Source organism: Hypanus sabinus, chromosome 15 (genome assembly GCF_030144855.1).
Source record: "Hypanus sabinus isolate sHypSab1 chromosome 15, sHypSab1.hap1, whole genome shotgun sequence".
Lineage (NCBI taxonomy): Eukaryota > Metazoa > Chordata > Chondrichthyes > Myliobatiformes > Dasyatidae > Hypanus > Hypanus sabinus.
Genome location: NC_082720.1, coordinates 80,328,435 through 80,346,182, shown reverse-complemented (window position 1 = coordinate 80,346,182; position 17,748 = coordinate 80,328,435). Strand labels below are relative to the sequence as shown.

Below are 17,748 nucleotides of genomic sequence, written 5' to 3'. Positions count from 1 at the left end.
TAAATTTCAAAGAGCACTGTACCTGCATTCCTTCTTGACCAGTAATCCCAATGCCTACATTAGCAGCTTGGATCATACTGACATCATTGGCTCCATCGCCTAGACAATAAAGTACATCAGCTTAATGCATCCTTCAATGAATAGTATGGAATGATCATTAGCTTGCTCTTGCACTCCATCTTATTCAAATATAAATCAACTCCGTATGACAAATGACATTAGTATGAAAGTAAAAAAATGCTGAACAGAAGACATCACAGACTCATGAAAACATTCCAACGAACTGCAGAAAATTAAGCATCATGGTTCTAGTATCTCCCACCCATGGAGTGAGTCTCTTAGGAAGACCATAAAAAATGTCCCTCAGAAACTAGTCCAGAATGATTAGAAAATGTGGGGAAGCAATCTACAATTCCTAAAGACAATCGAGGCAAGTTATTGTACATTATGGTGTTCCAAAATGTATCTTTTGTACGACAAGATCTCATTTCACAGGTAGAAATCTATTCAGGAGCCATTTGAATCTTTACAGAGAATGTGTGCATACTTCACAAGGAAACAGTTTGATTTTAATGTTGACAAACCTGCAAAACAAAATCTACTGACATGTAACAGAATTCTAGCAGAGACACTCTCAGTGTCTCCACAACGGTGCAGATAATAACCAGCATGCGAAAGACAACAAACTGCGCAGGTACTGCATGCTGGTAGTCCCTACTATTGGTGCAGTCTGTTATTGATTCTGTTATGGTTGTTGGATTTGTTGAGTATGCCCCCAAGTAAATAAGTTTCAGGGTTGTATATGGTGACAGATATGCACTTTGATAATGCACTTACTTTGAAATTTGAGCCCTCTGTATAATGATGTTATCCTTCAGATTGCTCTTAAAATTCTCCCCTCTTATCTTGAATCTGTATCCTTCAGTTTTAACTTCTCAAATCTGGGGCAATAGAATTACTATCCAACTTATCTGTATGCTTCATGATTTTATAAACTTTTATGAGGTTCCCCTCTTTCTGCTGCATTCCAGGGTGTAAAAAATCTAGCATAGCCAGCCTCCCTCTATAGATCAAACCCTCTAGTCCAGGCAGCATCCTCGTAAATCTCTGCTGCACCCTCTCCAGCTTGACAACATCTTTCTCATAACTGGGTGACCAAAACTGTACGCAATAATCCAAGTAACATCATTGCACCTACTCATTATCCTGATGGATGAAAGCCAGTATGCAAAACATCTTCACCACCCTGTCTACATATGTAGCCATTTTCAGCAAAGTGTGAACTCATACTCTGAGGTCTCTCTGTTCCACAACACTTGTCTGTGACTTGCCCTTCATGGTACACATCTTACACTGGTTTGACTGTTCAAAACGATCACTTTAAACGTAACAAAGTTAAAATCCATTTGCCATTCCTCGGTCGAACTCCCTGATTGATCAAGATTTTTTTTGCAATTCACTGTAACCTACTTCCTATCAACAAGACACCCTAAATTTAGTTTCATCATCAAAATGACTAATCTTGCCATGTGTACTCATATCCAAATCATTTATATAATTACTGAATAAGAGAGGGACCAATATTGACTACCGAAGCATCCCTCTAGTCACAGGGCTCCATTTGGAGAATTGACCTCTAACCATCACTTTTGCTGCCCATCAATGAGGCACTTTGATTTCAGCTCGCTCGTTCACCCTGAATCCGATGCAAACTAATTTTCCAGGTTAGCCTGCCATGCAGGACCTTGTTAAAAGCATTTGAACTTTGAACTTACTAATGACACTATCAACATCCCTTAGTTACTTCATTGAAACACCCCTTATCCCTTAGTTACTTCGTTGAAAAGTTCTAAATGATTCATCAGACATTATGTCCTATGCACAAGACCATGCCAATTATTTCTGATCTGGACTTGACTTTCCAAGTGATGGTACATCTTGTCCCTCAGAATTCCTTCCAGTAACAGTTGTATAACTGAAGTCAAGTTCATTGGCCTATGGGACTCATACAACTTCAATGCTTACAAGGCTTGTCTGTGCTGTATAACTCTATCATTCTGTTCATATCACTAGGAGTAAGAAATAATTTTCCACTTACTTGAAAAATAAGAGAGAGACACATACCTATTGCTAAAGTCATGGCATTCAGATGATCTCGAACTAGCTCGACTACCATGCTTTTCTGCCGTGGTGTGGAACGACAGCATATCACAGATTGACAACACTTTGCCAGATCCAGAAACCTTTTCTGTAGGTTTCCTTGGAAGATCATATTCAAAGTCTTCCCATCAATTACCAAACCAAAGCTCGGTTTGGCTGTAGGTTTGCATGTTGAGGACATGGGTGCAAAGTTCACAGTTAATTTGGAAGTAGTACAATTTACTCCATTATACTTTTGCACTTCATCTAAGAAGCCATCCAAGCAAGATTCACAGGTCTCCTGTTAAATAATAGCAGATTAAAAATAATTACAATTTAGAAAATAGAATAATTATTTAATAAGTTATTGCCAAGAATCATTTATAGTGGTTCAAGTTATTTCAGAGCAGAACTGTCATTTCTCACTTTAAACCACACGAAGTGAATTTTAAGAGTGGTAAGAGCTTTGATAATATATCTGTGAAACACAGGACTCGTAATTCCAATAAAGGTGTAAAACAGCAGGTCCTAGACATGTAAAATTGTGAAATCCAAACTTCTATTAGAGATAGAAGGAATGAAAAATTCATGTTCAACAATTCCTCAATATTTGGGCAATGTTCACTTCCATTGGAATTCTTCTGATAATAAAAAGCAGTCAGAGCATTCATATAGCTAGACCTAGACAACATTTAGACCTAGGCCAATAAATGCCAAGTAAAACTTCACCACATTAACAATAGACAATAATCAGCTCCAGCGTGAGAGAAAAAAAAAATCTACCTCTGACATACCAGGTTATCCTTTTTAGATTACCCTGTCCAGCCCTTGGCCACACCACACTGATCCCATTTTTGGCTTAAAATTTAACTGGACAAGTCACATAAAATTCTGACTAGAAAAACATGAGCATGTCCAGGAGTGGATAGCAAGGACAAAGCAATTGACCCCAATTCTCCAGTGTCCTTCCAAGAGTTGTAATGTACAAGCCAGAAAATAAGATGGAATACTCCTCATTTACCATAAGCATTCAAGGAGCATGACACCACTCAGGGAAAATTATCCCAGATGATCACCACCCAATCCTACACACCAAGTATTCACTCCCTCTGCCATCATTCATCATGGCTGCAGTGCCTACAAAATGCGTTGCTGCAACTTGTCAAGATATCCTCATCATTCACCAGCAACCTCTACCAGCTAGGAAGACAAAGCCAGCAGGCACATGGTGAAGGTTTCATCTGCAAGTCCTTTTGAAACTCACATACTACCCTGACTTGGAAATATATTGCAATTCCTGTGTCACTACTGTGCTTAAATATTGAAAGTCAACCAAGTAGCACTGCACTGCAGTGATTTAAAAAGATGACACACCACCACCACCTACCAAGAAGCAGTTAAGTGTCGACAGCATAGAATCATAGGATAGTCACAGCAAGAATAAAAGCCTCATCTCATTGTGTCCAGCACTTTACCAAAGTAATTCACTAGTTCCGATCCCACTCCTTTCTCCTGCAGAAAATTCACAAAACTACTTCTTCTACTACTTCAAATATGACTGTATTACTCAGCTGTGTGTAATTTGATGCACCATCATTAACTCTGAGACGTGGGTTAAGGTAGGCTTTTATTGGCTGGAAGAAAGCACAAGCAGCAAATGACCACCACACAACATCCTGGAGACTGAGGAAGGGTCTGTGCCTCCAAATGCCTTTATACCGGGGTCTGTGGGAGGAGCCACTGGAGCATTCAGCGGGGGGGGGGGGGGGGCGTGTCCAGACAGGTATATGTAGTTCACCACATAATTGCAAACTGTGATTTTCCAGCTGTTTACTTCATCTCTCCCCCTCTAGGTTTCACCGATCACCTGGTGTTTATCTTTCCCATCCTCCCACCTTTTAAATCTACTCTTCAAAAATTTTTCACCAGTCCTGTTAGACGGTTTTGGCCCGAAACGTTGACGGTATTTTTTTCCATAGCTGCTGGGTTCCTCCAGCATTTAATGTGTGTTGTTTCCATTTCTCTGGTGTGTCTTGGGGCTGATTGAGTGATCTGGAATTTTGCTGTCTCTGAGGGAGTTTGATGAGGTTCGGAGTGGAGAGGCTGGCCTGGAGATGGGGAACAAGTCCATGATCGACTTCATTGTATTTATCCAATTGAGGTGTTAAGCAAAGTCAAAGTTGATGAGGATGAGACTGGAGGACGGGTGGGTATTCGGCCTGTGTTTGATTGGTCTTCCTCCCCCTCTTGCTAGCTGTTGACTGGGGAAAGTGCAGGTGTCTTAGAATCCACGTTGCAAGGATTGATCAGAGGCCATGGACTCATTTTAGGGGACTTTGAGATTCATGTTGCATGTACTGGTTACTCGGTTACTCTTTTTTTTGCTGTTTTTGATTGGTCTGATCGAGGTAATCGAAGTGGACTGGGGCACTTTGGCAAAGAATGGCAGTGGGCTGGTGGCGCAGCGCTGAACGGAACTATACTGAACACTACTGGATTCCTGGTTTGTTGCTTGATATTCTACGTGCTGTACTTCTGCTTTTAGCCATTTGTGCAATTTGTTCTTTTCCCATGTGCTGGGTTTTTAAATGCTTTCTTGAATAAGATCCATGGTGTTTCTTTCTTTCATTGCTGCCTGCAGGAGGACAAATCTCAGAGTTGAATTCTGTATAAATACTTTGATAATAAATGTACTTTGAAAATTCTTGCAAATTTTTTCTCATCATGTCCTTATCCAGCTGCGTTCTTGGCCACAATAGGGCTGACTCTGACACATCTACAGGCAGTTCATTCTGAATTCCAACAACACACTGGTATAAAGAATCCTCATGCCACTAATAATTCTCCTCCCTTTAATTTTGTCGATGTGATCTTCAGTCCTTGGCCCCTTAACTGATGCACAACCTCCTAAAATCCACTCTGTCCAGACCTTCCTTCATTTTATTATTCAATAATATCCCCTTATCCCTCTATTCTCCAAAGAAAAACAGTCTAATATTTCCTAATAATTGTAATCCTCAAATCAGGAACCATTCTATTTTCTGAACCTCTCCAGTGCTTATACCTCCTGCCTGAGGTGACCAGAATATTTAAGCTGAGGCCAGTTCTGTGTTTTATAAAGAAACAGCATGATTTCACTGCATTTATACTCTGTCTCTACTGAGGAAAGCCCAGAATTGTATACATTTATTAATTCAGCTGTCTCATCCAGTGCTATTAATTTAGAGATGCCACCTTTCCTTGTAAAGATGGTCAAAAAATATTTTCTAATACTTCTAAAGTGTCTCAGCAGCATCATTGAAAAGCTTCTATTTTCACTCCTCCGGATGATATGTTGTGTATGCAATATGATAGGTCATATGTGCACGTTAAACTCATTTACATCATTTTTATTTTTGCTGGCCCCAGTAAAATCTTTGGGAGATCCAATCTTCCCCATTTAATTTTACTTTTCTCCACCCCCTCCCTTCATATTTTATTTTTATAAATGGAATGGTATAACACTATTACAGCACAAGCAATCTTGGTTCAATTCCCACTGCTGTGTGTAAAGAGTTTTTATACATACTCCCATGACCATGCGGTTTTCCTCTGCGTGCTCTGGTGTCCTCCCACATTCTAAAGATGTACTGGTTAGCAGGTTAATCGGTGACAGGCACATGATTAGATGGCACGGGCTCGTTCGGTTGGAAGGGCCTGTTACCATGCAGTATCTCTGAATAGAGCAAGTAAATCTTTCCTGACTCTCTCTGTAATTACTGGTATAGTTTTTTGCTTGTAACCCCTGCCCCTCTTGATGCACTCTGGCTCTCATTGCCCTCTGCATTTGCCCTTTTCATCCTGAATACTCCCCTCATTGGAATCTCTACCTTCAGCTCGCAACTTAACCTTTCTCTCTTTCGATTCTACTGCTAGCCTGCCATCCTTGCTAAACTAGCTTAATCCCTCCTGTCAATATGCATCCCCTTTTTGTTCAGAGGTTCCATTTCCCTCAAAAATGGTCCCTTTTCTTCAGGAAGCTAGGGTCTTTCTGCCTTCCTCCTGCACCATTTCTCTAGCCTTGCATTCATCTGCTTGATCTTCCTATTCTGAAAGCTGGTAGTAAATAGATTTTACTACTTTTAAGGCCCTGCCTCTTTTCCAGCTCCCTGACATCAGTGTTACCTTGGCCAGATCTAGCCTCATTTCATAATTTTGTGTGCATGAAAACTCTGCTATTAAACTCCCTTCTTCACATTTCTCATCATATGTGGACTGATTGGGTGGAATCTGGGTCGGTTTGTTGCACCTTTATTTGAGAGGCATGGCCTATTTGGTTACTTTTCCTCATTATTAAGTAAATAATCATATTCTAGTTGCGCAGAAACATCCTTGCTAAAGGCATGACAAGTCTGGAGCACAAATCTTCAGAATTACACCTAGGATTTTGGCTCAATGACCTATCAGCACCTTCAAAAGGAAATTCAATAGACACTTGCAAGAAAACTAATTTTAGGGCTCTAAAGGAAGAATGAGAGAATTGGGCCGATGGGACTAATCTTGATGGCATAGACTGACAGTCGGAAAGAGCTTCTCTGCCACGACAATATTATAATTATGCTAGTATTTATAGCTGTAATTGGCTGTCTGTGAAACAATCTGCCTAATATTATGACAGACGCAGACACAAATACTCAGAAATTCTTTTGAAGAATGCCAAGTTTGCTCCTTGGTCTCATTGGCATAGTACAGTACAGCAAGCGGATTAAATATGAAGATGCAAGAAAGTACAAATACTAATACTGATTTCAAAAAACACTAACAACAAAAAGAACTTCCTTTATTTAAAAGCCTTCCCTCTTTTAAAGTTCATCATCATACAAGCACAAAATGTATTTCCATGGTCCAATTCATCTTCTAAAAGCAATGCATAAACAACTAACAATATTTAAAGTTTGAGCTGCAAAGTACATTTCCCCCTTTAGTTTGACATTTATAAAAAAAACAAGAGCCACAAATTATTCTGTGATAGAGAGTGGAAAGGAAAGGTTATAGAAATGCCAAGCACTCATTTGCAAATGTCAACAATTTGTAGGTTAGATGTGACTTTGTTTATATTAAAAAATATCTACTGATTGCCAATTCCATCTTTCTAGTTATCTGCCACAACATATTTGTTTTAAAGATGATTTTAATGGTCCAAAGATCTGGATGTTTTCATTTGATGCATCTTGCTAAGTAATATAACAGAATGCATTATTCCTGACAGGTGGAATTGGGATGAACGTTTGCCTTAGAAGGGGCCAAAATTCTTAGATTCATACAGGCAATGAATATGACATTAGACTGCTTTACCCTGATGTCCCAGGCTCAAGTTCCCAAGATTAGATTCAGAATGATTTATGCTTACTTCGACACTCCTTCAGTGCTGAATTATCAACCTTGCAGAAAGGCAATGCATTAAGCCTACCAAGGTAAGAACCTGAAAGCATCTTACTTCATTCTAAAAATGAAAGATTTCACATATTCTTATTGCCATTTACATAACTTTCTCTCTTTACACCCATGATTTTGTGGCTAGGCACAACTCAAATGCCGTTATAAATTTTCCAATGATATAAGAAGTGTTGGCAGAATTTCAGATGGTGACAAGGAGGGATTGCATGATCAGCCGGTTGAGTGGTGGCTGTAGCAACAACAACCTTGCACTCAGCATGAATCAGTAAGACCAAGGAATTGATTGTAGACTTCAGGAAGGTAGGTCAGAGTAACACACACCAGTCTTCATCGAGGGATCAGCAGTGGAAAGGATGAACAGTTTCAACTCTCTGGCTGTCAACATTTCTGAATATCTATCCTGTGTCCAAAATACTGATGCAATTACAAAGAAGGTATGACAGTGGCTATATCTTAATAGGAGTTTGGATCAAAATTTTGTAAAGGATATTCCAAAAAGGATTTAATAACATTCTGAAAAAATGTGATTTTTTCAACCCAATTCATGTTAAGACATGTCTGAACAATAGGTTATTCCAAATATTGCCTTGTTACTGAAATAATGAGAATTGTCTCATGCAATACATAAAGCTGCATAGTCTCATATGGGTATTTGTACAGTACATGTAATTGTTCAGTGAATTTTCCAGTAATCATGATAAGTTGCTTAGTAGTTTTATTTAGAAGCTCGTTAGTCTTCTGTAGCTACTGTTTATCATCATCACCAGGTGCCATGCCCAGTTTGAGCTTTGACTGCCATGGCCCACACACTCCTGTTCCGGGTGAAGTGGATCAATTCATTGGTATTCATTTCCAGTGTCTCCATCATCATTTGTCTTTGCCCTCCTTTTGCTTTCTTCCCTTCAATCTTTCCCATAATTACCATGCATTCTAAGTTCTCTTTCCTAATCACATGTTCAATGACGTTACATTGTCTTTTCATGATCTCATACATTATTTCTCTTTTTGTGCTTGCTCTGTTCATGACATCCTCGTTAGATATTTGTTTTGTCCATGATATTCTTTGCATCCTCCTCAAAAACCACATCTCTGCTGCTTCAATTCATTTCCTCATGTTACTAGATATTGTCCAACATTCTGAGCCATATGACATAACTGGATAAACGTAACATTTCAGTACTCTGAGGTGGGTTGTCATGCCTAGTTTAGTGTTGGTCAGTATACTCTTCATTCTCGTAAAGGTGTCTTTTGATGTCCATGTTGCATCTGCCATCTGATGTCACCCAGCTTCCTAAATAGCAAAAGTTCTGTACTTGTTTTGTCTTCCCCGTTTATTCTCAGTCTGCAGATAGGATTCTCCTTCTTTCTGGGTATCACCTTATATTCTGTCTTTTTGCAATTGATGGACAGACTCATTTTTGCACTTTCTTCAACAACTATATCAATTAAGTTTTTTAGTTCTTGGGGACTTGGAAAAGTCCAGGTGATAACACCAGAAATCAAATTGACTTTATCACTATAAACCAAAGATTTAGAAACTCAATGCAAGACATATCCAGGTAGCCACTGTACACCACTTGCATTTGGATATTGTGTAGGTTAATTGTTATCATGGGAATTTTTATTACCTCTGGCCTGAATGTAAGATGACCATGGCTGCTTTCTCCTTTGTCAAATCAATGTCATCTTACTTGCTTTGTCAAGGCCCATCAGGATTTTAGACTCTGTTTCTTAGAAATTATTATGTTATAGTTTCTCATGGATTTCTATATCACTGTAGAGCTATCATTAATGCAAATGTCCTCTGCTGTCTCTAAGGTCTAACATTCTTCCAGATCTCCTGGTCTAGTTGTATTAACTTTTTACCTCTTGTTTGAAAGAATCTGTTTCTGACTAAAATATTCAAAAACTCTTCTTTATTTCCTCTTTGAGGGCAAGAGTTTCAAAGACCCACAATGCTCAGAGTGAAAAAAAAAAACACTTCTTCTCTGCTTTAAATAGGTTTTCTTTTTTTTAATTAACATTAGACACTAATTTTAGTTGCCCTCTCAGGAAGCTGTATCCTCCAGTCAAAACACTTTAAGGTGTGCATTTCAGGTGTTCATGTTCTTTGAAATGCTTCCAATCACACTCACTATGCCCATCACATAAATATCCTCCTTTAAGTAAGGAGTTTGATTCTGTGTATGGTTGTCCATACGTGGACTCTGCAAATCACTATTTGACTGAAGCATGATCTCCAAATTTTGTATTCAATTATTAATTGTAAATACATTAATTATAATATAAAACCACTCTCACCTGGTTTTCACAATTTAGGGTGAAGATCAAATCATTTGGATTCATAAGCTTACAAGCATAGGCAATATATACTGCAGTTTCTTGTTTATCTCCTGTGAGTACCCAAGTCAATATGCCAGCTTTCTGAAGGGCTTCGATCGTATCTGGCACACCATCCTGAAGACGATCTTCAATTCCTGTTGCACCTTTTGTTACAAAAGTACATAGATCAACTATTAAAATTTTTTCTTGACTAATTCCTTATCTGGCAACTAAATGACTTTATTGCACATGACAAAAATTGGACATTAGAGATGGGTGGGGGAAGGGAGGCCGAAAGGACTGAGAACACAATCTGACTCATGGGAAAGACCAGAGATGAGGCACGAGGAGTGAAAAGCAGCGAGGAAGACTGAAGGAGTGAAGAGAATGCAGAGGCGGTCAGTGATGGCTCCCAGCAGAGATGATCAGCTGCCAGATTAGCGCCAGATTGACAGGGTTTGGATCCAGTTTGGTGATCACTCTTTACAGAAGGACAGAGTTCGTGCAGCTGCTCTGCTCTTATGCAGACAAAAATGTTTCAGGTTTTCTGAGACTTATGTGATTATTGGACTGTACATTAGTTTGGTTTCCTTCAGTTTTTTGATGTTTTCTTTCTTGTGGCTGATTAGCAGCTGGGTGATCTGTTAATTTCTTGTGTGTAAGGGGGGTTTGATGCTACTGTTGTTGTTCTTTTCTACGAGTGAGGGGGGTCGGGGACTGGTATTGTCACTGCTTTTCTTGTGAGTGATGAGGTCAGGACTGTTACTGCTGTTTTTCTGCAAGCGATGGGATGAGGGAATGTTATTGTTGCTGTTTTTTTGCAGCGGGGAGGGGGGATTTTGGGTTATGCAAGTTTTATTTTTTTCTTTCTTGTGCTGGGAGGTGGAGTTGATGTCTTTTCTTTCATGAACACACATAGTCTTTTTGTATTTAATAGCTATCTGGAGAAGACAATTATCAGAGTTGTATTGTACATGAACACTTTGACAATAAAATGAACCTTTGAACCTTTGATAGAAAGAAAATAAAAGTCATTACATGATGTCACCAAGTGCTTCAGAACTATAACGTACTCTTTTGGCTGTGCACTCATTGTTCTGTAACAATACTACAAAATGGAAAATGTGACAGATCACAAGCTTTGAAATGGAAAGGAGAAAAGGAAGAGAAATTGATTGTGCTATCATGGGAATCAGAAGCTAAGTCTTTTTTCACCTACGAGACATTTACTTTATTCTTTGGGGGAGTTTAAATTTCAGGTATAATATTGATAGTAAGACAATTTTGAAAATTATCGAGAAAGATAAAAGAAAATGCTTTCACTTATAGGGCAGCTTTGATAATACTGCAATGTCCCCCAAAACCTATATGAGGTAAATTTTAAACAAGTCACCATTGGGTCAATTTAAAAGCTGCAGCCAATTAGCTCAGTAAGGAATGACAAAGGGTAATAAAATAGGTAAGGAACTAGTTCACTTTTGGTGGCTGAAATTCTAAAAGAATTCTCCTGGTTTACTTCAAATTGTCATAGAATTATAGAACACCACAGCACAGAAACAGGCTCTTCTACCCATCTGGCCCATGCCAAACTATTAATCGGCCTAGCTTCATTGACCTGCACCATGGCCATAGCCCTCCATCCCCTTCCCATCCATGTGCCAATCTGAATTTCTCTTAAATTTTGAAATTGAGCCTATATCCACCACTTGCACTGGCAGCTCGATCCATGCTTGTGCCACCCTTTGAGTGAAGAAGCTCCCCCTCATGTTCCCGTTAAATATTTCACCTTTTACCCTTAAAGCATGACCTCTATTTCTAGTTTCACCCAACCTCAGTGGAAAACGCCTGCTTGAATTTACCCTGTCTATACCCCCTCATAATTTAATGCCAAAGAATCTTTTGAAACTCTCTGGAAGTTCAAGCAAGATCTGGTTTAAAGTCTTCAGTTTTAAGAAGGATCATTGATAATGTAACACTCTCAGAATGACACAAAGATGTCAGCCTAGATGCTCAAGTATCTGGATTAGGACCTGAACCTACATGAGCCAAGAAAATACAATGGATCTGTTATTGTCTGCTTTTCATGGTTAACTATGGATATAAACAATTTTTCCGTGTTAGATCTCACTACATTCATTTTCAGATAAAACTGTACTCTTGAGAAATTGGCCTGGACATCTTATGATTTCATGGCTTTTGATTTCCTGGCTGTTGGTCAAGCAGATACTGGTGTATTAAGTCACACAGCACATTCCTGCTCATTATTAACATAAATTGGAGCATCTGCATGCAATTTACAATCTTGAGCACTCTCAAAAAAAATTGACACCAATTATGGAAAGACCACAGTAAGATGTCAAAGCAATAGGACAGTGATTCTGTTGCTTGGCAGACAGCATTAGCCAGCTTCAGTTTGCAATACACTGGATAATGGACACTTCCCCAGTTGCTCCATCACTGATTGCAGACTCTTTATACAATTCACATCACAAATTCATGCCAAGTTCCTTGCTCATTCCGTATCTTTCAGTGGCATGGGCTCTGTCATGGTGCGAGATTCAATCTATTCAGCCCATTGTTTAAGAGTACATAAACACACAGGAGACTGCTGTTTTCCTCATATTTTCCAGTGCTTCCAAGGCAAATGTTTATGTAGCTTGTGTGTGCGATTCCTATGGCAAGAGTGTCTTCAGAATATAGCATTTATCTTCACAATAAAACAGCTTCCTGATGGGAACTTTACATGCCCTGTCTCAGTAATTAATTCAATGCAAATTACTATAACACTTTTTCAACAGGCTTAACATACGGTAAAAAGGATGAAAATATTTGTAGTGCATTTTTGTGTATACATGCTGTCATTCCTCTGGCTGGAGGAGATATGTGGCATGCCTGGCTTTACAAGAACATAATATTTTCACAGACAGTTTGAAACAGAGTCTGTCAAGTTAGAGTCTCAACTGTATGAGTACCAGCAAAGGGTCTTGGCCTGAAACATCAACTGTACTCTTTTCCATAGATACTGCCTGGCCTACTGAGTTCCTCCAGCATTTTGTGTGCGTTGCTTGGATTTTCAGCATCTGCAGATTTTCTCTTCTTTGTAAATGCGCATTATAACTTGCTCATGCTCCTAAATGTCTTTCTGAAGAAATGTTATAGAAAGACAAATGTGGTATACGTTTGTCACAAACAGTCCCAAAATTTCACTTCCTGTCATCTCTGGGAGAAACAGATGTTGAAGAGGTGCAGGTGACTTGTTGACCATGTTGGCATAGTGATGCTGTGGTAGCTGGAAGTGACTCATACTAACTTCAAAACTAGTTTATACTGTTGCATTTACTCTCATCCATTAGAACCAAATAATTGTGAAACATAGGCATTATGACTTAATATATGGACAGTCAAAGTTTAAATTTGGAATATCAGCTATTGTTTATCTCCCAAGGTCCCATTATTTAAAACTAAAGCATTTTCCCAGTATTGCAAATTATTTTTCATTGGATTTAAGTGGATGCATGTCTGAGTTGATTAGAAGTCAGTTTTGCTTGATTAAATACAATGAATAGTTGCCCTGATTTTTGTATATGAATGAACAATCAAAATGATTGCTACTGAAACTGCAGAATTATTGTCACGTTCCATGACTAGCATAAAAATGATTGCATCAAATGGAATCATGATTACAAAGAAAATGCTAACTCAGCTGAAACTAAATCAGGCAATGCTTTTAAATTGAACAGCCTCAAAAACTTTTCTGTCAGTTTACTATTTGATGTATTACTTGGGAATAAATCAAAACGGCTATTAATAAAGAAAAAGAGAATACTCATTATGGAAAATAAAGGGGAATCAGATTGAAGCCTCATCTCTTTGAGAAGGACTCTCTTTAACTTTATCAGTTAATGCTGATTATTTTTAGCACCAAAAGTGTTCTGCTGATACAAAGACATCTGAGATTGATCTGAGCCATCTGGTTTGCACAATGAATTATTTCAATTTGGCAGCTCATGGTGCCGATACGAGGTGTGAAAAGTAAAATAAAATCTCCATTTCTCTGAGCAAGTCCTTCACAATTCACCCAACATCTGTAAAGATGATACTATTTCAGACTTTCAGATAACAGCTCAGTCATCTTGCTACTACACAGTGACCTAATTGCAAATGAAGCTCAAGACAAATCTGGCTTTAGAATATCTCACACATGGAAGGTTAAAAAAAATGTCAGTTACAGAAAAATCCCAATAAGGTGGAATTTATAATTTAGAGTACTGAAAACCAACAGTAGAGGGGCAATTTTATCACGAACTACCATAAATCAAAATACTGCACAGCAGACAGATGCTAAGCTTTGATGGATGAATGTGCTATCATTTTGAGGAATGATTATTTATATTTCAGTTCATTTGTAGCTGGAAACTTGCCTTTAAAGGGTTAGGCAATAAGTGTATAAGAACATAAGAAAATAGAAGTGAGAGTAAGCCATTTGGCCCATCAACACCACTTCACCATTCTATATCATCATGATTGATCTGCTCTCAGCCTGACTTGTGTCGGAACCCCATTGCCCTCAATTCAAGAATATATCTACTTCCATTTTAATTACCTCCAATGATCTAGCCTTCAAAACCTTCCAATTCAAGATACTTTCTGCACAAACATCTTCACACCTTAGTTTTAAATGATGCCTCCTAATCTTGTAACTATGGCTATTGTTTAAAATTCTTCAACCTGTTGAACCTCCAAGAGGACCACAACCTTGTCACTGGGTTTGGAGGCTTGCGTGCCTCAATGACCTGGAGAGCTATGCTGGAGTCAGGGCCTTGTGCTCTGGCTCTTGCAGTCACAATGCCAAACAGGTCAAAGAGTAGAGGCCAGATTAAGAATGGTCTATCGATCCTCCAGGTTCTGGGGATCAGCTCAGGGCTAACAACACTGACCTGTCCAAAAACAGTTACTGAAACAACAATGAAAATTCCCTCCATATCTGTGTGCAATGGTATTCCTGAGTCTCCATCCAGGACTTGCATGGCTCGCAGTTATGAAAACCAAGAGGAAGCTACTGGCATGATGAAGGAAGCCCCGAACACTGCCTCGACAAAGACCAAAACTGCTTTTTTGGAATGTACAACCATGTACAACACTGGAAAGCCAGCACAAATAACTGCAGAAGGGCATCATTACAATCTACATATACATGGCATTAGTGAAAGCCCTGGCACATGACAGAGAGCAACTCTGTAGAGAGTTGCCTTTCTGCACCATGACCCTTCGGAAGATCCTCCACACTTTCTGACCAAGAAACATCACCAACCACACCCTACTCCTTCGGTGTTATCAAGAGGATATGAGCACAGTCATCATGATAAAACGTTGGAGATGAACTGGGCATGTGATGAGAGGCCAACTCGATCATCAAGATAGCACTTCACTGGACCCCTGAAGGGTAGAGGAAATACGGCAGACCATAGACATCTTGCACTAGTGTAGAGGCAGAAATGAGGACCCTGAACCAGACCTGGTGCACAATATAGAAGATAGCCAAAGACAGGCAGAGATGGAAGACCTTAATTGCTGCCCTAAATGCCAGCGACATAATGGGCATCAAATAAGTAAGCAGTACCAGTGGAACTGCCTCAACATCCATCCTGTTATATTCCTAAACATATTTTAATAACCTTTATTCATCTTAACTCCAAACAATATAGATTTTTCTTTAGCCATTTGTTATGGGCTTTGGTAAAATTGTTTCCACTATCAGTACAGAATACATTTACTCATTTGATATGGACCAATAGAAAGTCTTACTGAGGCATCTAATTCTGTAATGGTATCACAATGCTTTGACTGGCACACTGATATGGAAATAAAATCCTCAGAAAAGATTCTTGATTGGTCAGGACATGGAGGGATACAGGGAGGAGGCAGGGGATTGTAGCTGAGAGGAAAATTCGATCAGCCATGATGAAATGGTGGAGCAGATTCGATGGGTCAAATGGCCTAATTCTGCTCCTGTACCTTATAGTCTTATGAAACCTAGAGATCCCGATTATGCTGGTAAATACCATTTCAATGAAATCCAGGATGCTTCAAAAAGGTGGGAAGACCCCCTGCAAGTGGAAGTGGTAACTATTGGGGCAACAGTAAGTGAGATTCCAGCGGGTGAATTTAGGTAACTAGGATTTGTCTCAATATCATATTTATATCTACCACTAGGACAATAAGCTGTTTACTGTGATGCTTACCTGTGCTGTGCTTTACTACATGCATTTTGAATTATATTTTATTAACTTATTTACAGTATAATATTTTGGTTTATATGCTGTGCGTGATATATATTGTGTGGCTGCATTATGGTCTGGAGGAGTACTGTTTGATTTGGTTGTACACATCTACAGTCAGATGACAATAAACTTGAACTTGAACTTGTACTTGAGTTTCTCAGACACTGTAACAGTGGCTAAAACAAACAGAAAATATGTACCAAATTATTGATCATATTTATCTAAGCATACAGTATAATCATAGAGATTACCTAATAACTTTAAATTTGTTTCCATTTGTAGTGCAGTTTCCATAATCAATGGTTCCTTATGGTCAATACTGGTCTCTGCTTCATGCCTTAAATTAGCCCAATTTTCATATTCACCATCAGTCAAGACCTAATCAAAAATAATAAACAGAACAAAAAATTAGTACCAGAATATATATATATATATATATCAAAATGAACTTAAGTTTGAATTACTTTTCCTTTTGACCAAAAAGTTACCATAAGACCATGAGTCCATAAGATAAAGGAGCAGAATTAGGCCATTGAGTCTGCTCCTCCATTTCATTATGGTTGATCCACTTTTCCTCTCAGCCCCAAACTTCTGCTTTCTCCCTGTATCTCTTCATGCCCTGACCAGTCAAGAATTCTATCTTTAATATACATAAAGACTTGGCTTCCACAGCTGCCTGTGGCAAAAACTTGTACAGACGAAAGAATTTCCTCATCTCCATTCTAAAAGGACACCACTATATTCTGAGGTTTGTGTCCTCTGGTCTTAGACTCTCTCACCACAGGAAACATCCTTCCAAATTCACTCTATCAAGCCCTTTCACCATTTGAATTCACCCCTCATTCTTCTGAATTCTAGTGAATACAGGCCCAGAGCTATCAAACACTCTTCATATGATATACCATCCAGGAATTTTGTTCTCACCCACAGAATCTCCTGTCCGTTCCCCTAACTAACTCATCCCTTACTGCCACAGCTTGCCTCTTTCTCCCCCGCTTGCTTAAGTCTCTGAGGCATACGCAGTGCCAGAGATCCGACCACCGTGACTTTCCTCTGTTAAATCATCCCGCCCCTCCCCACACCTACAATATCCAAAGTGATATACCTTTCGTTGAGACAGATGGCCACCGGGGTACTCTGCACTGGTTCCTTAACCCCTTTCCCCTCCTGACTGTCACCCAGTTTCCTGTGTACTGCACCTTGGGTATTACTACCTCTTTATATGTCCTATCTATCACCCCTTCAGCCTCCCGAATGATCCGGAGTTCGTCCAATTCCAGCACCAACTCCTTAACACGGTTTGTTAGAAGGTGCAGCTCAATATACTTCTCACAGCTGTAGTCGTCGGGATGCAGCAGTGTTATATCACATGGCATGTGCATGTAGATATGAAATGTGTAGGGCAAATGGGCTGCTGATAGTCACATTCAGAAAAGCAGCTGTGATGGCACACTTACCCTCAGGGATGCAAGTGGTAGGGTACAAATTCAACTACTAAATGAGTAGCCATTGGAGATCTGAAAGCTTTTATCTCAATCCTCACACTTGGCACATGCTGTTCTATTGGAGC

General features: G+C 39.2%; 1 protein-coding gene across 1 annotated transcript in view; it reads right to left on the bottom strand.

The window, feature by feature from the left end:
* The window catches only part of atp10b (ATPase phospholipid transporting 10B), a 95,798-nt gene that overhangs the window by 9,509 nt on the left and 68,541 nt on the right, over nt 1-17,748 (bottom strand). The window contains exons 13-16 of the mRNA XM_059990577.1: nt 16,430-16,556; nt 9,877-10,061; nt 2,125-2,440; nt 23-99 (exon numbers count right to left, since the gene is read on the bottom strand). Of these exons, the coding sequence (XP_059846560.1) occupies nt 23-99; nt 2,125-2,440; nt 9,877-10,061; nt 16,430-16,556 (705 nt within the window). The remainder of the gene's footprint in view (nt 1-22; nt 100-2,124; nt 2,441-9,876; nt 10,062-16,429; nt 16,557-17,748) is intronic.